Source organism: Amblyraja radiata, chromosome 1 (genome assembly GCF_010909765.2).
Source record: "Amblyraja radiata isolate CabotCenter1 chromosome 1, sAmbRad1.1.pri, whole genome shotgun sequence".
NCBI classification, from domain to species: domain Eukaryota; kingdom Metazoa; phylum Chordata; class Chondrichthyes; order Rajiformes; family Rajidae; genus Amblyraja; species Amblyraja radiata.
In genome coordinates this window covers 120,234,703-120,258,621 of record NC_045956.1, presented here as the reverse complement: position 1 = coordinate 120,258,621, position 23,919 = coordinate 120,234,703, and the positions used below count along the sequence as shown (strand labels likewise).

Below are 23,919 nucleotides of genomic sequence, written 5' to 3'. Positions count from 1 at the left end.
TTCTATAGTTAATATCCCCTGGAGTGCAATGATCTCCATTTCTTTCTCATTATCTGGGTTAGTTATGAATACTACATCATGGGGAACATGGCCTCTAGTGGTCCTCCATAAACACTGAGTTGTTAAGTAGTTTTGCATTAATTTTAACAACCCTGTCTCAATATCTCTTGGGTCCTACTAATTTATATTGGGTTAATTGAAGTCTCCCATTAAAATAGCTTCTCTCTTCAGTACACATTTCTTATCTCTTCAAATGGCAAATTGTCCTTTGAGTTAGCTGGTGGGCCACATCATTGACTGTGCAGAAGTCAGGGATCTTCACTTATAGCATGTTGATTTCTGAAGCCATTAGAAAGGAGTCTGTAACTAGCCCGTAAACACCAGTCCCAATGTATCAATAATTCCAGCCTGCAATCAAGATGAATCAACTATTAATGCAATTAGACAAGCATCCCATTTTAAAACGAAAATACAATTATGGCATATTACTAAAATACCATGACAACTGCTTATCCAACATCTACAATAACAAGTGTTTTAGGCATACTTGCCTCCCATATGGTGTTTGTCCCGATGGATATAATCCAGGAGGATGGTATGCCAAAGAATTTTCCTCAATTTGTATTCTTAACATGATCCTTGAAGGCACAATTTAAGTGGCAATATGAACAGAAGATCCGTAATCCTCAGGCATATGCCATATTGAAGAGATAATTTTCAACGTCTTTAGAGAATCTAGGTGGTTGGCAACTGATTTCACAGAAAGCTTGGTGCTGCCGTGATTTGAAGAACTCCTGTTTTTCTCTGATCTGCAAGCACTGGTGTGAGGACTTCCCTTCTCCACAAATTACTAATTATTTCTGGATAAAGATGCAAAATTTCCCATTTTCCCTCACCCATTGGACTCCCATTGGTACCCACAGCTCTTGAGTAACAATTAATGAGTCATATTTCTGAAAGATGTATTGTCCTTCTAGGTTAAGACCTGCTTGAGAATAGTAATGGGTAAATCTCAAGGAATAAGATAACTACATAATAAGCAATAAGTCTGAAGAAGAGTCCTGACCAGAAACATCACCTATCCATGTTCTCCAGACATGCTGCATGTCCCACTGAGCTACTTTGGCACTTCATGTCTTTTTGTAAACCACCTTCAGCAGTTGTAGCTTAAGTTTTCTCTCTGCATTTGACTTCTCCCTTTTATTTTACAATGCCTCTGCTTTACCAATCTACTTTTGGCAAAGCATCAATATATCATAAACTGTTAGGTTCAGTTAGTTCCATTTTGTAAAGAAAAATCACAAGGGATATGTCAAAGGAAATTTAAAAAAATCGACCTTCTAGTCTCTAACAATTAAAATCATGGTCATTGGAACATACCTGATTTGTTGAAAGTCACGGAAATCTACATAATTGCGTTATTATGTTAATGAACATAAAATCAGAGCCAGAGCTTCCAGAGAGAAGTTACAAAAAACTTTCACAGAAAAAGCAGTATAAATGAACTTTGACCCACAAAAAAGCTGCACTTGCAAACTCAGATAACAAGTTTAAATTTGAGTCTAATAAATAATGATCTAGACTGGCCTAATTCTGATCTTATGTAAACTGAGAAGAAAATTAACAGCAATAGGTAAATGACCTTTCTCAAAAAATATATAATTCTAAAATGTGTTGCAGAGGCTCTCCCAAATGATCAACCATTTTCTTACAAGATCCTAATTGACATGTTGTGCATTAGCACATTTTCTCTCTTTTAGGAGAATATATCTGGCAATAAAAATACAGACACAGGGAGCTGGAATCTTGTGCAAAGTGCTGGAGTAACTCAGCAGGTCAGGCAACATCACTGGAGGACATGGATAGGCAACGTTCGGGCCGGGACTCTTTTTTCAGACTCCTGTCTGAAGAAGGGTCCCGATGCAAGACTTTGACTATCCATGTCAAGTCAAGTCAAGTTTATTTGTCACATACACATACGAGATGTGCAGAGAAATGAAAAGTGGCAATGCTCGCGGATTGTGTAAAAAAACCCTACAAAACAGCAATCTTAACAGCATCTACAAAAAAGCAAAAAACTGTAATTTTAAATAGACACAACACAACAGTAAATTGGTACAGTGAGTCAGTCCCTGGTGAGATGAGAGTTTACAGTCCTAATGGCCTCTGGGAAGAAACTTCTTCTCATCCTCTCTGTTTTCACAGCATGACAGCGGAGGCATTTGCCTGACTGTAGCAGCTGGAACAGTCCATTGATGGGGTGGAAGGGGTCCCCCACAATGTTGCTGGCTCTGGATCTGCACCTTCTGATGTATAGTTCCTACAGAGGGGTGAGTGTAGTTCCCATAGTGCGTTCCTACAGAGGGGTGAGTGTAGTTCCCGAATGCACTACTCTCTGCAGAGCCTTCTTGTCCTGGGCAGAGCAGTTCCCAAACCAGATTGTAATGTTCCTCCAGAGATTTTGTCTGACCCACTCAGTTACGCAAGCACTTTGTGTTCTGCCAAGAAATAGCCCTGCTCATTAAACTTAGTTAAATTCATCTGCAGTATTTGAGCCCTAGCTTCAGTACATTCCGGTGAATGCTGTTATGGAGCCTTTATTTCATAGAAACTTCATAAAATTGATAACTTTTCAAAGATGGTGGACAGTGGGCATTTATTATGATCACTGCTGTCTTTTTCCTTTCTTTTAATTTTAAAGAAAAGGACGCGTTGGTGGTTCCCAAAGTAATAGACAGTAGAAAGGAAGAGAGTTCCCAAGCTCCAATTTTAGAAGATACACCATCCTCTCCTCTCCAAGATCTTCAACCATATTCGTGGCATGTTTCCACAGACATAGAAAATACTGAAAGGTTAGTAAATATTTTAATTTTGAAATGTGTTCTATTTACTTTCTCATTTAATTATCTCTTTTTACAGGGATATACGAGAAATGAAAAATCTTCTAAGCAAACTCAGGGAGACGATGCCTTTACCATTAAAGAACCAAGGCAAGTATCACTCCTTATTGATCATATTTCAAAATGATTCTTAACACTTATTTCAGACTGTACGTTTGATGATGTCTGTAGACTGAACACCATTGCAATACTTGGTAGTAAACAGAAGTGCAGCCCGTGGGCTGAAATAGGCAGCTTGTCAGTTTTCCAAGGCCTTGGAACAATTTGACCTGTAACACAGCTGGGAACTGCTTACTATAAATATATCAGCCACAGAGGAGAATCTAGCTCATGAGCAAAGCAGAGCAACATGAACTACTTAACAGTGTCTTGATTTTTTCCTCATTCTATTTGGAAAGGAAAACACAAAAATATAGGTCCAATCCCATTGAAAACATTGCAACCGTCATAAGGTCATGAGGAATAGGAATAGAATTAGGACATTCGGCCCGTCAAGTCCATCATTCAATCATGGCTGATCTATCTCTCCCTCCTAACCCTATTCTCCTGCCTTCTCCCCATAACCTCTGACACTGTCTATCGTGAAATCGTGAACTGTTATTATTGTTTCTAGGAACAAATACTGGAATCATGAATATGAAATGTCCACATGTCATTTTTCTTATGTATTGTAGTACTATTGCCATGATAATATAAATGCACTCATTTTATTTTGCTCAGTTGAGACCTGTTTATTCTTGGAGAAACAAAGATGTGCAGCTGCTGATTTACAAATAAAAGACACCAAGTTCTGGGGTATCTGCCTGACCCACTCAGTTACCTCAGCAATTTGAATCATTTTTTCCTGTTTATTCCTGTTCATTTGATATACTGCATAGTATCTAGAAAATTACTCAACAAATCACCAACTTCATTCAACCCACCATTCATTCTCTCAAATATCTTCCACTGAGAGTTGCTTGCAGTCTCTCTTTTTTCAGTCAAACATAATTAAAATTCCAGGGTAGTATAATGTTACACTTTCCTGACTATGTTAGTGGAAATAGTTCAAAATATATTACTTCAATTGTTCACTAATGAAGATGGATCTAAGATTGTACAACAGTGGTGTGCAGTACTGATGAGTACTGAAGTCTGTCTCTGTTATAACACTGGAGTGCAATAGTGATGGGGACAGGTCTGTCGCTATTATAACATTGGGGTAAGTACTGGTGTAGACATTTACTCTGATTCAGAATGCTGCATTATGTCAGATTTTAATTCCTCTACAACTGGCAATGTTCTCTCTAGCTATCAAGGTTCTAAGATCCAGATGTCCCCCAAAATTCCCAACTTTATTCCAACCCACCATTTATTCTCTCATGGCTCTATCTTATTTTCCTCTTTTAAAATTCTCCTCAAAGTCTACTTCTATGATCAAGCTTTTAGTAATCTGCCCCAATGTCTTGTGATCTGACCTGATATCAAATTTGCTTGGTAATAACCCACGGAAAACCTTAGAATACTTTTTTTAAAGGAGTTGTTATATCAATGATTGTGTTTTCAAGAGCCTCTTGTTTTTGTGCTATTTACAAATTAATTCTACAACCTCAAACCTTTACTCACTCAGCTTGGCTGCAGCAATAAAAACATTTAAGATACAGTTAAGTAACAGACATAACTTTAGGCACATAGTTTCTGTCTTCGTATTTTAGTTTAGTTTAGAGATACAGCGCAGAAACAGACTTTTCGGCTCACCGAGTCTGCGCCCACCTGCGACCCCCATACACTAGCACTATCCTATGCACTAGGGACAATTTATAATCTTTACCAGAGCCAATTAATCGACAAACCCATATGTCTTTGGAGTGTTGGAGTGAACCAAAACACCCGGGGAAAACCCAGGTGGTCAAGGGGAAAACATACATACTCCGTCCAGACAGCTTCCATAGTCAGGATTGAACTCGGGTCTCTGACGCTGTGAGGCAGCAACTCTACCGCTCTACCACATTGCCATCCTGAAAACATCATTCGTACTCTCATCATTTCCAAATTATTCCTGGCAAAATTATTTGTTTGTGAGGCTTCCTTTTTTAACATTAAACTCCAAACCATTTCCCCCACTACACAGGCCATAATTTTCCCATGATGACTCCCCGTCCTCCAGTATTACACATTTGCCTGCATTTGACCCATGTCCATCTAAACTTTCCTATCCATGTTCCTGTCCAAATGTTTTTTTAAATGTTGGTGTTGTACCTGACTGAACCACTTACACAGACAGCTTGTTCTATATACTGTGAGTATCACTCTCTGTGTGGAAAAAGATGCCCCTCAGGTTCCTATTACATTTACCTCAAATCTATACTCTCTATTCTTGATTCCTCAATCATGGGAAAATACCCCTAATGGTATTGCACAGGATATAAGGTCATCCCATCACTCTCTATGTTCCAAGGAATAAAGACCCAGCCTGCCCAATCTCTCCCTGTAACTCCTCTGAGTCCAGGCAACATCTTCGTAAATCTTCTCTCCGCTCTTTTCAGCTGAATGGTATCATTCCTATAGCTGGGTGACTAAATTGAAAACAATACTCCAAGTGTGTCCTTACCAATGTTTTATAAAACTGTAGCGAAACATTACGATTTACCTGCATGCTAAAAAAAATCTTCACCACCTTGTATATCTGTGATGCCACATTCAGGGCACTCTGTACTTGTACTCCTAGGTTCTTCTACAACTAAGGGGAACAAAGTGGCTCTAAATGCAGCCTGACTGACATATGCGTTTCTGATCTGAATGGCAAATGATTTCCCATGGTTATTTTGGACTGATCATCAACCATGCAAACTAATTTCCATTTACAAACATGCAATCATACAGAAACACTGATAGAAAACCTACTTTTAAAAAAATGTGTTTTAATCAATTAAATCAATATGTGAGGATATTATATTTTTCATATTTCTTGTACAGATGATAGCAGTCTCCTTAATCTGACTCCATATCCACTCGTAAGACGGAGGAAACGACGATTCTTTGGACTTTGCTGCCTCGTGTCAAGCTAGGATGCTGAAAGATTGAAAGAAAACTTAAATGTTGTTATTAATTCTTTGGAAAAAAATGCTTCTGGAGAGAAGATATTTCCCCTTGCTTTCTCCAACTGTCCATTGTAAATATCTGTTTTATTTTTGCTGTACAGGATGGTCATTTTTTTCTATTTTTATTCTTTTCTGAATTCTCTTTTGAGAACTATTACAAGTATTCATGGTTTCCCCAGCAGTGTTTTGCGTGAATGTATATTTTAAATTTCATTTTCATAAGCTGAACCTTCAAAAGTTTAGTTCCTATACATAAAAAAAATATACATGTTTTTTTTATAACTTGATAAAGGTATATGGGTAAATTATGTATAGCTCACAGCCTAATACAGATAGAATGGCACACATATTTCCTTAAAACTGCCTTGGAATAGAGAGTTGCTATGCTAAATTTGGAAAAAGATGAAAATGTAGTTTAAATATAGTAATAGATTGTTTACTCGAGAAGTATCCCTTAATTAATTCCTTGCTTCCTCTGTCTTCAAAATAATCAGTGCAATAGAACCCCTATAGTTCACAATAATGGAAGCAATCTTTCTGTGGACTACGCCATGTAACTAATATTTGACAGACTCCAAAGTTGAACAAGATATGATGGAATAGGATTTGACTGTAGTTGTGGATTATAAATTCAGATGGAATTCAGTCTGAAAAAGAAAGAATTCAAGAATTAACTTTTACCAAACATAAGGAACATTGCTCAATAATCATCAGGATAGCAACTCAGATGTCTACTAAAAGTATTGAATCAATATAATAATATTGTCATTGTACAAATTATCGGTGTAGTTATGCATATAAAATGTTGTTGTACATCATTTATAGAAAATGAAGGTAGCAATCTGGGTGAAGCAGAGTTTGGATTATAATGAACAAATTGTACATGTTCAGTTTTGAAAATTGAAGGATATTGTATGATTTACATAAGTACAATTTTTATTATTTCCATAAGATAATATTATGAAAAGCCAAACTATTTATTTTTGGTTAAAAAGTAGAACAAGAGACTTTGCTGAAAGGAGATGCATTCTGATCTTTGTAAGCAGATTGGTCTTTATGTGGGACAGGCTTTCTGATAATTCAATGGAAGCAGTTGGTATCATTTCATCAGAAAATAACTGCTCAAGTAGTTAGAGATTCAGCTTGAGAGGGACCAGACATTGAACCAGTGATGTCAAACTTATCCATCACTGCGTTTCATTTACTTCATATTTAAGTATTTTGTAAAGTAATGGGTAGAAATTGATAACCATGGTTAGGTTAGTCCAAATCTCCATTATCATTGTGGCAGTGTTTTCTATAAGGGTGGTAGGAGGAAACCTGAAAGGACTTCCATTGTCTGGTAATATTTGTATTTCAATTAAAAAAAAACAGAAACCTTAGAACATAGACTAGTATAAAAGAGGAACAGGCCTTTCAGGCCACCATGACAGTGCCAACCATATTGCCAATCTAACTAATCCAATCTGCCTGCATGTGGTCTATATCCTGCCTGTTCATGTGTGTGTCTAAATGCCTCTCAAGCATTGCTATCGTATCTGTTTTTACCACTGTAAAATATTTGACGTATACATCTCCTTTAAACTTTCTCACTCAATTCTCAAATCGATTGCATTTAGTATTTCACATGCCCACACTGGGAAAAAAAGACTTTTACTGTCAACCCCGTCCATGCCTTTTGTATTTTTCTAAACTTCTATCAGTTTGCTCCTCAGTCTCCGATGCTCCAATGAAACCAATCCAAGTTTGTCTAACCTTTCCTTATGGCTAACTCTCTCCAATTCAGGCAACCTCTTCTGCACCCTCTCCAAATGGTTTTACATCCTCTGTGTAGTGGGGTGACTAGAACTGCACACAATATTCCAAATTTAGCCTAAATAAAGTTTTGTAGAGTTGCAACGTGATTTTCCAACTTTTATACTCAATGCCTTGTTAGTAATGTGTATGGTAGAGGATACGTGAGACTTAGGGTGAAGAAGCAAACAATACAAATGACATAAATTCAGAGGCAATTTGTGACTTTGCCACCCGAGTGCTAAACTGGTGGTGCTGATTTAAGCAAAAATCAATCAGGCTGGTTTAGTCCATGAGGTCATTCCCCAGATGTTGAACCTGAAAGTGTTCACGTTCATCTGCCTTGAGGCAAAAAGTGATTTTTATTTTTAACCAGAAGAGGGATTCACGCAAAAAAGACCTTGTGCTATCTGGCACAAGATGTTTATCAAAGAAATCTAGCAAATAAACTGCAATATTTGGAGTGCAGAGTACTGGCATTCCCCCAGTGCTAAATCTTACCATTTTTGAGAAAACCTCAACAAAACTGTTGGAAATACTCAGTGAGTCAGACAACAGCTGTGGGTTGGAAACAAAGCCAATATTACTAATCCCTTTATAGATGATATTAAGTAATTTTGTTGCACATGTACATACATAATACAATTTAAGATTTGTAACAAACGTCACTCTATAAATTTAGCCTTCAGTACCATAGTGTGTGTTCTTTAATTTTGTTTGAATTAAAAGAATGACTCAATCTAACGTGCAATATATTAAAATCTATAATGTATCTATAGCCATGTATACAATCACCTTGTAGCAATTATGACACTTTGTTAATAATAGAAAATAAAAGCATGATATCTACATAAGGGTTGTGTTCCGTTTGATGTCCTTAGCTATGCCAGAGATAATTCTGACTGTTAATTGCAAACACATTTTACATTAATTAAATAATTATTATATTAAATCTTAAGAGTTGACAATTATTTATTGATTATAGTTACTGGTGAAAATTGGATCATTTGCATCACCGAAAGAATGTGCATATTTGCCAATAAACAATTCTAATCACATTTATTTTGTTCCCATATTCGTTCATCTTTTTATCTGTGACAAGCACCAACACATAGATTCTCTTGCAACCACCTACATCTTAGAAAGTACCAATTACATCTACAGAAGGCCAAAAATTGTTTATCACTGATCAACTTGAAAGTTACAGAGACACAAGAGACTGCAGATGCTGGAAGTTCTAGCACAGAAACAAACTTCTGGAGATGAGTTAAGCAGCATCTGTAAAGGGAAAGTGATGATTAATGTTTCAGGTCGAGACCCTGTGTCAGGACTCAATCAGGAGGATAAGAGCAAACGTTTGCGAATCTCCATTTATCAACTTCACTAATAGCCATCCAGATCTTCTATGCTGTGGCACTGCAAGTGGGAGCAGTGTCTGTAACACCATTGCATGTGGATACAGAAGTGATCACTGTCTCTACCTCTTTGTTGATCACTACCTCTTTGATGACCCTCAGACTCTCCTTGATCGGAATTTGCTGACTTTACCTTGCACTAAACGTTACCCCCTTATCATGTATCTATACACTGTACATGGATCATTTCTAATCATGTATTGTCTTTCTGCTGACTGGTTAGCTGTAACAAAAGCCTTTGACTGTACCTCAGTACATGTGACAAACTAAACTAAAGTGAAACTAAAACTGTCTAAGTAACAGCTGAAAATAATCGACTGGTCTGTCTCCAGACCTGGAATAGCCCCTGATATCAAACCTCTCTGAAGTTTTCAATATGTCTCAGAAACACATAAAATTATTAAAATCCAAAAATATTTTAACTTTTTAAAAATACCAAAAGCTGAAGAAAAGCAAAAGCTGAGACACCAGGACATTTAAAACAATTAAAAGTATTTCACTGAATACAATGTACATTGAATAAAGTGAACATGATAGGCATGTCACCAGTGACACCTGTGGAATAAATGAAGCAGTTGCAACATGAATAGAAAATTGGCGAAGTGAATGTTTAGTTTAGTTTAGAGATACAGCACGGAAACAGGCCCTTCGGCCCACCAAGTCCGCACCGGCTGGTGATCCCCGCACATTAACACTTTCCTACACACACTAGGGACGATTTACATTTATATCAAGCCAATTAATCTACAAACCTGTATGTCTTTGTAGTGTGGGAGGAAAACGAAGATCTCAGAGAAATCCCACACAGGTCACGGGAGAATGCACCAACTCCGTACAGACAAGCACCTGGGGTCAGGATTGAACTGGGGCCTCTGGTGCTGTAAGGCAGCAACCGTACTGCTGTGCCACCGTGCTGCCACGGAAGGAAGCATGGTGAACTTGGACTGGAGGATCAGTACCAGGACTATTGCTTTTCTAAACATATAAACATATGTTAATCATTTGGATTTGGATTTGGATACGTACAAGCCAAAATGTATACATTGCCAAATTATATGCTTGGAAACAGTGAGCTTTTGTATCTTTTTCAATCCTTCTAGTACACTCAAGGATATCTTGTAGAATGAAACAAGCAAAGAATTTTATTAATAAAAATAATCTTTAAAATGGTACACAATAATACAAATGCAATACAGACTACAGGTAATAATAGACCTCAAGAGCATATGGGCAGTCTGATGGAATAGCAGACATAGCAGATGAAATGTTATGCAGTCAAATACAAGATTGAGGAGAGGTTACATAAATTAGAGGATAACACTGACAATACGTAAATGGGATGCTTGGGATGTACAAATAAAGGAATAGAATAGAAAAGCCAGGCAGTCACTATGAACTCTTATAAATAAACAATAATTTCCATTATAAATGGAGAACTTGCAGTTTTGCTTTAATACGTGTTTTCAAAAGACGAGTTGGATATAACATGAGTGATGAATTAAAGAAACACTATTTGTTTACACGGGCCAAAATGGTTATAACACGATTTCGATCAGGAACTGGAGAACCACTTAAAAATTACTTTCCTGACAGTCTCAGGGAAAAAAACCTCCCCGCAGTAATCAGACACTACTGGCATTTAAAAACAAAGCTGTTACTTTAACCGCGGGTGGTTATTGATATTAACAAGCAACCACTTCTAATGGCGCTTGTGCAATAATACTCAGTTAAACAATGTAACAAAACAGCATGTTTAGCATGCAGAAATAAAAATAAACGTATTGCTTTTGAAAAGACCATTAGTTTTGAAACTCCGGTGGGAAAAGAACAACCAGATTGGCTAATGATGGAAAAGGAAGACTGTCTACCTTTTGAAATTGGACCGATCATATTTGCCCCCACAAAACTGCACAAAAAAACCTATAAAGAAAACCCCATAATACATATTGGAATACGAATTTGGAAACAAATAAAAAAAGATTTAAAATTGAATAATATACCACTCTGCCTTCCCATTGTAAATAATCCTTTATTCAAATCATCCTTTATGGACAAAGGTTTCACACAATGGAAAAATTATGGAATCAAAAATATAGGACATCTTTATGGGAAAGGTACTTTTCTTTCATTTCAAGAGTTACAACAGAATTATGGACTGCACTCAAATAATTTCTTCAGATATCTACAAATTAGAGATTATGTTAAAGTCTACAGGAATAGGAATCAGAAATTCTTGATGAATGTCTGAACAAGCATCCTAATACTGAAAAACTAATAGCTTATATTTATAACACCCTACTAAACAACGAGGTACCACCGACTGAACCATATAGATACAAATGGGAAAATGAAATAGGTCATCCTATCACGAAAGATATGTGGGACGAAAGTTTACAACAAATACATCAATGTTCATTAAATGCCAGACATACTTTAATACAATTCAAGGTCTTACATAGACTACACTACTCTAAAATAAAACTAAATAGAATCTTCCCACAAATCTCTCCTATTTGTGATAAATGTCTACATCTAGAGGCTAATTTAACACATACGTTTGCAAACTGTATAAAACTTAAACATTTCTGGACTGATATTTTTGAAATAACTTCAGAAGTTATTAATACAAAACTGGACCCAGACACAAAATTAATAATACTTGGAATATCAGAACAAAGCTTAACACTCACAACAAACCAAAGAAATTTCCTCAACTACAGTATAATAACCGGAAAAAAATTAATATTAAAATTTTGGAAAGGCCCTACAACCCCCACAATTAAAATGTGGATTACGGAAATGTCGGAGACCCTATACTTAGAAAGAATTAGACTTGTCTTAATGGACAAACAAGATCTTTTCCATAAAATTTGGGCTCCATTCATTAACTATCTGAAGGGATAGATTGACACAGCACGAGGACCCAACTGAAACTTGAACTCAGGAACAGATGAAAAGCTATACTTTATAACCTACGAACCTATCTGCATTGATGTATTACAGGTAACCCATTCCACCTCCCTTGTTTTTCTATTGTGTTTTTGTTTTTTTTTTTGCTTTCTTTTTTATTTGTAACTTTCTACCCTCTCTTTTTCCCTCTTTCTATAAAAAATAAAAACACTAGAAGCAGAAGTAATTGATAATGGAAAATTTTAATAATGTATGACTGATGTATATGAAAAGTTTTTTTACTATAATATGTAACTACATTTTATAATATGTCTACTTCTAAAAAATAAATTAAAAAATAAAATAAAAAAAAGGAAAAGAACTTTGTTATTGCGAGTCTGAAACTTTAGCCCCGAACCCCCTTCCCCATTGACACAGTTTTCTATAACACAAGGTTTCTTAGGATTGCAACTATAGTGTTGTAACAGAACTACCTGAATTGTGTCCAGTTCTGGGCAATACATTTCAAGTGCAGATATGATTTACTAGGATGATTATAGGGACAAGGGATTTATTCATGTGGCTAGACTGGAAAAGCTGGGATTGTCCTTCTTGAAATAGAGTAAGTTGAGAGGAAATTTATCACTCAGATAAAACAGAACTAACAACAGATCGTGCTTTAGCAAAGGCAGCTATTCCCAGATTAAACAACAAAGTTTGGTATAACAAATTATCATGGTTAGTTTGTGGTCCACGTTGTTCTAAAATGTACACTCATTCTCAATTATAATGAACTACTTCCTCTTTTTAACAAAACTTGCAAATGCAAGCAAATCAACTATCTGCATACTTTAATTATATCGGCAGAAAAAGCATTTATTAAATAGTGTATACATAAACAATATAAATTAGTATAAACGTATCAGGACACAAATTTACTTTTACTTAGTTCTCTCATCTACGAAATGCTCTACCACAAGCTACACATAACATCTGATTTGTACGGGTGTCAGGGGTTATGGGGAGAAGATACGAGAATGGGGATAGGAGGGAGAGATAGATCAGCTGTGATTGAATGGTGGAGTAGACTTGATGGGCCGAATGGCCTTATTGTGCTCCTATCACTTACAACTTTATGACGTTATGATCTCCTCCAAGCTCCTATTTTAAAATGTCTGGACTTTGCTGTGAATTCATGAACCGTTTCCCTTGTTAGAATCGTACCTGTGCTTTGCTCGCACCAGAACAAGCCATCTCCAGACCTGCTGTGTGTGGCAATAGCACACTGAAAAAGCCACAATCCATGTGATGCCTACCACTTGACTATCTTTTGCCTGAATTAACCAGTTCAATCTTAATTTTGCTTCTCGCTTCTTTTGTGAGCTAAGTATACTCAATCTGAAATTCCCCAAACGCCATTAATCAAACAAATATGGCAGGTAACCCGAGTAATGGTGATCACTGTCCAGATTCTGTTTAACCCTTCCCTATTTTCTCAACATGCATCTTTATTTGGCATCAGCCTTTATCATCAACCTCTTTTACAATCCAACTTAATATGTAGATTTCTTGCCTGTCTTCTGACCTCTATTTCTGGCATCTGTGTTTTAGGCCAGTCACACCCACAATGTGATTTCCATCAATTTAGTTTTAGTTTTAAGAGATACACCAATGAAACAGACTCTTAGGTACACCAGGTCCTCTGCCAACTATCAATCACTCATACATGTTAGTTCCATGTTATCCCACTTTGTCATCCATTCCCTTCACGTTAGCGGCAATATACAGAGACCAGGTAACCTCCCAACCCCGGCAGACGTCCGTCTGGCACAGGAGGAGCTGCACGCCGTGGTCAACAAACACCAGATGTCTTACAGCGAGGCATTTACCACCATTGCTGGGGACTTCAATAAGGCAAACCTCAAGAAATCACTCCCTAACTTCCACCAACATGTCTCCTGCTGCACCAGAGGACAAAACACCCTCGACCACTGCTACACCACCATCAAGAATGCCTATCGCTCTATCCCTCGCCCTCACTTCGATAAATCCAACCAATCCGTGCTGCTTCTTCCTGCCTATAGGCAGCAATTAAAGAGCGCACCTCCAGATTACGGAGAGTCGGTATGTCAAGAAGGACTCTCTCTAACTATAGGTGCACAGTAGAGTTGCATTGTGGCTTGGTTCGGCAACTTGAGTGCCCAGGAGCACTAAGGGAAAATAATTGTTCGGCACGGACTTGTAGGGCCGAGATGGCCTGTTTCCGTGCTGTAATTGTTATATGGTTATATATAGGAGCGAAAAAGACTACAAAAAGTAGTAAACACTGCCCAGTCCATCATTGGCTCTGACCTCCCTACCATTGAGGGGATCTATCGCAGTCGCTGCCTCAAAACAGCTGGCAGCATCATCAAGGACCCATATCATCCTGGCCACACACTCACTCCCCTCTACCTTCAGGTAGAACGTACAGGAGCCTGAAGACTGCATTGCCCAGGTTCAGGAATAGCTACTTCTCCACAGCCATCAGGCTATTGAACACAACTCAAACAAAACTCTGAACATTAATAGCCCATTATCTGTTTATTTGCACTTTATCTGTTTTATTTATTGATCCAATCCAATCCAACTTTATTTGTTAAGCACTTTAAAACAACCAATGTTGACCAAAGTGCTGTACAGAAGAATAAACAAGACATCATAAACAGACAACATAACAGCTCACATGAGGCGCAAAAATTACATATGAAATAGAACAATAAATTAAAAGACATAAAACATGAGTAAAAATAATAGCCACGCAATAAAAGCAATCAAAATAAGAAATTAAAGAGTGCTTTACATAGAAAAAAATAATTAAGCGTCCGTACATCCATAGAAAAATTAAAATTAAGAAAAATGACACAACATATTGTATAATTCAACACAAACGTCCCCCCACAACAGAATAAAAAATTTCCACTGTGAGGAAAGGCATCAGAAAGTTCAGTCCTCTCCCTCTGTGATCACCCGAGGTCGGGGCCTATTGATGTGTGTATATATTTATATAATGGTACTAGACTAAGTGGGATCCGTTGGATCCCAGCATCACATGAGAGGGCTGGTCACCAATGCAATATTCCACCTCTCCACCAATTCCAATACTGCTCGCCAGTGGGGCGGCTGTCTGTTGCGCTAGTATGGGTGTTGTGGGCTGAAGGTACTGGTTTCCAGAGGGCTAGTATAGACTTGGTTTACAGAGGGCTAGTATAGAGGCTTGGGCAGGCATCCAACTGTTGCAACGATTTTAAAAGCCAAGCCAAGGCAAACAATTGGGCTGCAGCCACCCGACAAACAAAATTCATTTTGAGAACACAAACTTGTTAAAAAGGCGAGGCAAACAATTGGGCTGCAGACACCCGACAACCAAAATTCATTTTGAGAACACAAACTTGTTAAAAAAGGTGAGGCAAACAATTGGGCTGCAGCCACCCAACAACCAAAATTCATTTTGTGAACACAAACTTTAAAAAAAAAGGGCTGCAGCCACTTTACAGCTGCATCGAGGGGACTCACCTTGGAGTAGACGTGCGTTCAGTGTTATTCGCAGCTAAGAGAGCCGTGACCCACTCGCATCCTGGTCTGGCAGAGACTGAGTGAGGCACGACACGTCCTGGTTTTATAGTCCCTCCCCCTGCCACCAGCGGGGGCAGCAGAGAGAATGGGGAATTTTGTAAAAACATTAATATCTCTCTCATTTTTCATCAACCGAAAAAATCCTCTGCACTCATACGGCGGAGGGGGGCTCTGAGCGATGTGGCCAAAAATGACGGACGTAGGTGGCGACGTTCTCTTGGAAATCGCAGCACAGTCGGCCAAATGCGGTCAATATCAAAGATTTAGTAATATAGATAGACTAAGTGGGACCCGTTGGGTCCCATGTTCACACGGGAGGGCTGGTCCCCCAACGCAATATTCCACCTCTCCACCAATTCCAATATTGGTGGCCAGTGGGGGGCTTTCTAGAGTGCTGGTATGGGTTCTTGGGGTGGCAGCTCAGTCCCTCAAGCCTGATCTGCTGGCAGCTCAATCACGGCTGGTGGGCTGGCAGTTGACTCATGACTATTCCTAGAAATTCCATTTCAAGCAGGGTGCAAGGCCACCAAATTCAAGTGCAGTTTCTTACCACTTTGAGCAGGGTTAAAGCCCACCAAATTCAAGTGCAGTTTCCTACCACTTCAAGCAGGGTGCAAGGCCACCGAATTCAAGTGCAGTTTCCAACCACTTCAAGCAGGGTGCAAGGCCACTGAATTCAAATGCAGCTTCATAGCATTTCATGCAGGGTGAAACCACCATAAAACTACACAAGACACCAAACTCACAGTTCAGTAGACATTTAGTGTGTTCAGTTGATTTACAGCTCAGACAGTCGTGACCTCTCCCTCCCCCATCATGCAGATGGTGGCCACACCCACACTTCCACGTTTTATAACCCCTCCCCCTCCCACCAGAAAAGGTGTGGCTTTCATGGCGTGATTGACAGGAGAGAGATTCTCAATATTTTTTAAACACTAATAACTCTTTTATTTTTCATTGATGGGAAGAATTCTCTGCACCTGCTCAGCGGAGGGGGACAGAGTAAGATGGCCAAAAATCACAGCCCTAAGTGGTAATGTTTTATCTAAAATCAATATACAGTGCAAACAGGAAGTAAGTGCATTTGTGGTAGTGCCTTTTAACTTAAAACCAAAGCACCCAAGCCGTCATTTGCAGCAAGTAGTGCCTTTCAACTTCAAGCAAAGTACCCAAGCCACCATTTGCAGTAAGCAGTGCCTTTCAACTTCAAGCCAAAGCACCCAAGCCACCATTTGCAGTTAGTGCCTTACAACTTCAAGCCAAAGCACCCAAGCCACCATTTGCAGTAAGTAGTGCCTTTCAACTTCAAGCCAAAACACCCAAGCGACCATTTGCAGTAAGTAGTGCTTTCCAACTTCATGCCACCATTTGCAGTAAGTAGTGCCTTTCAACAAGCCAAATCACCCAAGCCACCATTTGCAGTAAGTAATGCCTTTCAACTTCAAGTCAAAGCACCCAAACAACCATTTGCAGACAGTGCCTTTTTACTTCAAACAAACCATATTTTCATTTTCAAACCACATTCAGGGGACTCACAGTTGAGTAGACACGTTTTCAGTGTTATTCAGAGCTCAGAGAGACATGACCCTTTGGCTTCATCAATCTTGCAGAGACTGAGTGAGGCACACCACTTCCTGGTTTTATAGTCCCTCCCCCTCCCTCCAGCAGGGGCAGCAGAGAGAATGGTGATTTTTAAACACATATTAATATCTCTCTGATTTGACATTGATGGGAAAAATCCCCCGCGCCCGGAAGGCGGAGGGGGGCTCTGAGCGAGGTGGCCAAAAATGACGGCCATAGGTGGCGGCGTTCTTTCGGAAATCGCAGCACAGTGGGCCAAAAGCGGTCAAGATCAGAGTTTTAGTAATATAGATATGGACACATTGATCTGTTCTGTATTCATGCCTTCTATATCCTGTTGTGCTGAAGCAAAGCAAGAATTTCATTGTCCTATCTGGGACACATGACAATAAACTCTCTTGAATCTTGAATTCCTCTGGAAGGAAGCAATATGCAAACATTAGTCCTTACAAAGTAGTTCCAGTTAAATTTCCACTGCTTGCTATGTTTGAACTGAGACCGATTTCCCCCTTAGGGTCTCAGGGAAGTCAGAAGATTTATGCTGAAGCGGTGTTTACACAACCGGAACATTATGTCACCAATTGTGCACATTATTGTAGCATGCCACTGTAATGCATACAGCCAGTGACATCAATGTGTGCTTGAGAACACAAGTAAAGTGATGATGAATATGAAACAAGCTAAAAAGTTGTTCTGGCTGCATTGAGCTATTTTTCTGTAATCCACAAAGAGTTCCCGCAGCCAAGGCCATTCTGGGTTTCCAGTCCACCAAGACAATGGTAGCAGGGCGAAAAGAAGCACTGAGAAATAGCAAATATCATGCTGGGAAATCTAAACTAAAATAGCAACAGCAAGGGGAAAATCTTACCCACTCTCGACTGTTATCTCCTTATGAAAAGGATTCTATCACATCTGACAGTTATGCACCAAGAATGCATCTTAGTACAATTATAAGTATGCATGCAATGAACATTTACCTGTCATAAGTTAAACATAAAGTGCTGGAGTAACCCAGCCAGTTATTTTGCCTGAGGAAGGCTGCTTACTTGAAGTGAAGTAGGTGAGCCAGCAGGGGTCACCATAGGCAAAGCAATGCACTGTTTTTTTCCAATAAATTCTAATAAAACCACGTGGGTGAGAAATTGGATTTGATTTCTGGAGTTTTCAGAGTACCCCTGGACCTACAAAAAACATCAATAACACACATGCAGACATGCAATAGAAGGCACAACAGAAGGCATCTTGGTACAACTATAACTATGCTTGCAGTGAACATAAACCAGTCATAGCAAAACACAAAGTGCTGGAATAACTCAGCCGGTCAAGCAGCAACTGTGAAAGGAATAGAAAGACAAATTTTTAGGTTGGGACCTTTCCTCAGAAAGATTGTAGTAGGCTAGAGAAAGCTGAAAAAGAGGTGGGGAAGGGACTAAACCTGTATAGGATTGTAGACTAATTGGCTTGGTAAAATTGTAAATTGTCCGAAGCGCGTGTTGGGTGGTGTTAGTGTGTGGTGGCAGCGCCTTTACCACCTCAGGCAATTGAGGAAATTCAGATGGTCTCAGAGGATCCTCCAGTGCTTCTACTCAGCGGCTGTGGAAAGCATCTTGTCTGGAAATATTACAATCTGGTTTGGGAATTGCTCTGCCCAGGACAAGAAGGCTCTGCAGAGAGTAGTGCGTTCGGCCGAACGCACTATGGGAACTTCACTCGCCCCCCTGCAGGAACTATACATCAGGAGGTGAAACTCCAGAGCCAATAAAATCATGGGAGACCCCTTCCACCCCTGCAACGGACTGTTCCAGCTGCTACGGTCAGGCAAACGTCTCTGTTGCCATGTTGTGAGAACGGAGAGGTTGAGAAGGAGTTTCTTCCCAGAGGCCATTAGGACTGTAATCTCCTATCTCACCAGGGACTAAATTTACTGTACCACTCTACTGCTTTTTTTTTTAATTGCTGTTTTTTTCCCTTTTTCCTTCCGCCCACAATATTTAATATGAAAAAGAATATGTGATTCTGTTACATTCTGTTTGTAGTTTGTTTGGTTGTTTGTTTGTTTGTCTTTTTGCACAAAGTCCGCGAGCATAGCCACTTTTCATTTCACTGCACATCTCGTATGTATATGTGACGAATAAACTTGACTTGACTTGACTTGGTGAGCTGAAGGGCCTGTTTCCACTCTGTACCTCTAAACTAAACCAGTTGGGTACTTAAGAGTGGATTCATTTTTATTAAAAGATAAACTGGAGATTGAGTTCAGATTGGGGATGTCTTTAGGGTTTTCTTTGTATTTAAAGAAAATTGCATATTTTCAGTTATTAAACATCTCAAGAAGTGCAGTGATCAGATCTCCAAAATCGCTACCAAACAGAAATCAACAACGACAGTATTGATCATTCTTACAACATTGCTGAACTCTTTATTTGGCACTATCACATTGTTTTTGGTGGCAGGTTGCTGCACATAAAAAAGCTGCTATCTTTTATACATTATAACAGTAAAAACCCTCCGAAATAAGTTAATTGAGTGTAAAGGACATTGGGATATGAAGGATGAAAGATAAATACAAGTCTCTCACAATATATTCAAAAATATAATTAAAGTTTAAAAATAAAATTACAAGCAACAGCCATCAGCAAATGTTTTGAACAGTAAACAACTGGGTTCTTTTCTCTATGCTGCTTCATGCCATTCAATTTACAGCTCAATGTTCATAATATCCCATTCACAATATTTAGCTGTTATTTTAGACATTAAGTTACACTGAGGTCTTGGGAACATCAATGCTTGTGAAAGACCATTCATTCCTCCTTTAAATGGAGAAAATGCAGACCTATGAGCGACTATAGTAGCATACAAACATTCCACGGGTGAATTGCACTTGATGATGATACCTACCAGGCAGAGGTATCAAATTGTATAATTGTGAGAGTAAGTGGCAATGGTCAATGGTTAAATGGAAATGTGCAGAAATATATATCAAGTTTCCAATGGATATGAGGAATAATGTGATGGAATAAGGTTGACAAGGTAAAGGCAAGTTGACTCAGGTGTAACTGGATAAAGATAAATGTGCATCAGTACTCACTTTGCCAAGATGATAACATAATACTCAACAAATCGTGCAGGACATGTTAACCTTCTTCCCCTTTCCTCAGGTACAGCCAGGCTTAGTGAACATTTCCACCATTTGCTGCCTCATGCCCCAGATTATGTCAGCTCAGTTTGCTTTTTACTTCTGATTGAGAAGTTGACAAGTACTCCTGTGAACTGCGACTAATTATTTATTGAAGGTATACAAAAAGCAAAATCAATATCTCTAAACATCCAGCATCAAACAAACAGCCAAACAGATCTGCACTTACAATGAAAGAGGCACAAAAGAATCAGATGAAGGAAGACAGGATCCGGCCTTATTATGAAGCATCAAATCCCTGATTTTGTTCTCAGATTAATGCTTCACTCCATGAAATGGTGATGTATTCAGGACTGAAATGGTGATGTATTCAGGACTTAGAATGCATCCCGGTCTGCTTAAGTCAAATCTCAAAGGGAAACAGGATGAAAATCAGCTGAAACAAAACAAACAATATCACGCATGCTGGCAAAAGTGAAGATATATGGTTTCAACTTCTATTTTATAAGTATTTGCTGAGAGATTGAGAAAAGTTCACAGAATTTATTTGATCTCACTGAGAGCGCAAGATACTTGGCAGAATATAATTGGAATAATATGAGCTTTAATACATAGTTATAATAGTAAAATGTTTCAAGGTATTCACTAATGACAGGACAGAATATATTCCATTAGTTTAATTATGTGTAGTGCTAGGGTGATTGTTCAATTAAATGAAAGAATCATAAGAAGTGTACAGCGCATTCAGGAAGTATTCAGACCCCTTCACTTTTTCCACATTTTGTTACGTTACAGCCTTATTCTAAAATTGATTAAATTCATTTTTCGAATCATCAATCTATACACTATACCACATAGTAAAAAAGTGAAAACAAGTGTTTAGAAATTTTTGCAAAGTAATTAAAACTAAATAACTGAAATATCACATTTACATAATTATTCAGACCCTTTACTCAGTACTTGGTTGAGGCACCTTTGGCAGCGATTACAGCCTCAACTCTTCTTGGGTATGACACTACAAGCTTGGCACACCTGCATTTGGGTAATTTCACCCATTTTTCTCTGCAGACAAAGCAAACATTGTAACAGGGGTAAGACAAGGTTGCCTTCTATCCCCCTTACTGTTTATTGTCACAATTGACTATGCGGAAAGTCAAAGTCAAAGTCAAAGTATCCTTTATTGTCATTCAGACCTTTCGGTCTGAACGAAATTGTGTTGCCTTGCAGTCATACATATAATAAAATAACAAAACACACAATAAACACAAATTTAACATCCACCACAGTGAATTCACCAGACACCTCCTCACTGTGATGGAAGGCAAAAGTCTTAAAGTCTTTGTCTCATCCCTCCTTGTTCTCCCTCTGCGTTGAGGCGATCCAGGCCTCTGATGTTGTGACCCCACCGGGTGATGGTAAGTATGTGCTGCGGCTCAACCGTGCCTCGCGAACGGGCAGGTTCAAACTCCGCGGCCCTGGGCGGTCGAAGCTGACGAAGCTGCCGCCCTCCAGTCCAGTGGACGCAGCTGTTGTTGCGGGAGCTCCGGAAAAACAGATCACCAACTTGTGACCTGCGAGCTCCCGACTATGTCGTCCACTGGGCCCGCGCCCGAACCTCCGAAGTCGGGTCACCGCCGAAAGCCGGAACGCCACCTCAGCTCCGAGTCGGGCCACCATCTCCTCAGCCCCGAGTCGAGACGCCGCCGGAACGCCGCCTCAGCTCCGAGTCAGACCGCCACCGCCTCAGCCCCAAGTCGGGCCAGCAGCCGGAACGCCGCCTCAGCTCCAAGTCGGGCCGCCGCTGCCTCAGCCCCGAGTCGGGCCGCCGCTGCCTCAGCCCCGAGTCGGGCCGCCGCCGCCTCAGTCCCGAAGTCGGCCAACCTCGCGCTGGTAAGTCCTGGCTGGTTCTGCCTCCGGAGCCTCGCGGTCGGTCCCAGTTGGAGGCCGCCAGCTCTGCTATTAGGCCTCAGCGCAGACGGAGACGGGGGATACGACAAGAAGAGTCACACCCCCCCAAAGGAAGAGACTAAAACAAGTTCTCCCACCCCCCCCCCCAACACATACACAACATAATAACTCAAATTAACTAACTAAACCAGGACAAGAAAACAACAAAAAAAGAAAGAATAGACGGACTGCAGGTGAGCCGCAGCTGCAATGAACAAACCTGAATTTGGAATACAGTGGAGAACAGGAAGATGCCTCACAGACCTAGATTTTGTCGATGATATTGCACTACTAGCAGAGTCGAGACAGACCCTTCAAGAGATGACAACCGCTCTGGAGGAGAATGCATCAAAGGTTGGATTAAAGATCATCTGCCAGAAGACTAAGACCATGCAGACTTGAGACCAGCAGGCAATAGGCCAAGTAATAATCAATGGGGAACCTGTGGAAAACACCACAAGATTTACCCATCTTGGCAGCATGTTCACAGTAGATGGAGATGTAGAGGTTGATGTCAACTCCCGAATCGGTAAAGCTGCATTCATCTTCAGATATGCACAGCTATTTTCAGGTCCCTCCAGAGATGTTCGATCGAGTTCAAGTCCGGGCTCTGGCTGGGCCACTCAACGACATTCACAGACTTGTCACAAAGCCACTCCTGCGTTATCTTTGCTGTGTGCTTAGGGTCGTTGTCCTGTTGGAAGGTGAACCTCTGCCCCAGTCTGAGGTCCTGAACGCTCTGGAGCAGGTTTTCATCAAGGATCTCTCCGTACTTTGCTCCATTCATCTTTCCCTCGATCCTGACTAGTCTCCCAGTTCCTCACTGCTTCACCGTAGGTATGGTATTGGCCAGATGATGAGCGGTACCTGGTTTCCTCCAGACATGATGCTTGGCATTCAGGCCAAAGAGTTCAATCTTGGTTTCACCAGACCAGAGAATCTTGTTCAGATGTCTTTTGGCAAACTCCAAGCGGGCTGTCATGTGCCTTTTACTGAGGAGTGGCTTCCGTCTGGCCACTCTACCATAAAGGCCTGATTGATGGAGTGCTACAGATATAGTTGTCCTTCTTGAAGGTTCTCCCATCTCCACAGAGGAACTCTGGAGCTCTGTCAGAGTGACCATCAGGTTCTTGGTCACCTCCCTGACCAAGGCCCTTCTTCCCCGATTGCTCAGTTTGGCCGGGCAGCCAACTCTATGAAGAGTCCTGGTGGTTCCAAAGTTCTTCCATTTAAGAATGGCGGAGGCCACTGTGCTCTTCGGGACCTGCAATGCTGCAGAAATTGTTTTATACCCTTCCCCAGATATTGACACAATCCTGTCTCGGAGGTCAACGGACACCTCCATCTTCGTGGCTTGGTTTTTGCTCTGGCATGAACTGTGAACTGTGGGACCTTATATAGACAGGTGTGTGCCTTTCCAAATCATGTCCAATCAATTTAATTTACCACTAGTGGACTCCAATCAAGTTGTAGAAACATCTCGAGGATAATCAATTGAAACAGGATGAAGCTAAGCTCAATTTTAGGTGTCATAGCAAAGGTTCTGAATCCTTATGTAAATG

The 23,919-nt window shown here is 39.9% G+C and overlaps 1 protein-coding gene and 1 long non-coding RNA gene across 2 annotated transcripts in view; one reads left to right on the top strand and one right to left on the bottom strand.

The window, feature by feature from the left end:
• Positions 1-8,627, top strand: part of LOC116978636 (regulator of G protein signaling 7 binding protein) — a 50,151-nt gene extending 41,524 nt beyond the window's left edge. Inside the window, exons 4-6 of the mRNA XM_033029924.1 lie at positions 2,702-2,852; positions 2,920-2,990; positions 5,856-8,627. Of these exons, the coding sequence (XP_032885815.1) occupies positions 2,702-2,852; positions 2,920-2,990; positions 5,856-5,947 (314 nt within the window). The 3' untranslated portion in view covers positions 5,948-8,627. The remainder of the gene's footprint in view (positions 1-2,701; positions 2,853-2,919; positions 2,991-5,855) is intronic.
• The window catches only part of LOC116978644, a 32,574-nt gene continuing 14,447 nt past the window's right edge, over positions 5,793-23,919 (bottom strand). The window contains exon 3 of the long non-coding RNA XR_004413492.1: positions 5,793-5,951. This is a non-coding gene — a long non-coding RNA (uncharacterized LOC116978644). The remainder of the gene's footprint in view (positions 5,952-23,919) is intronic.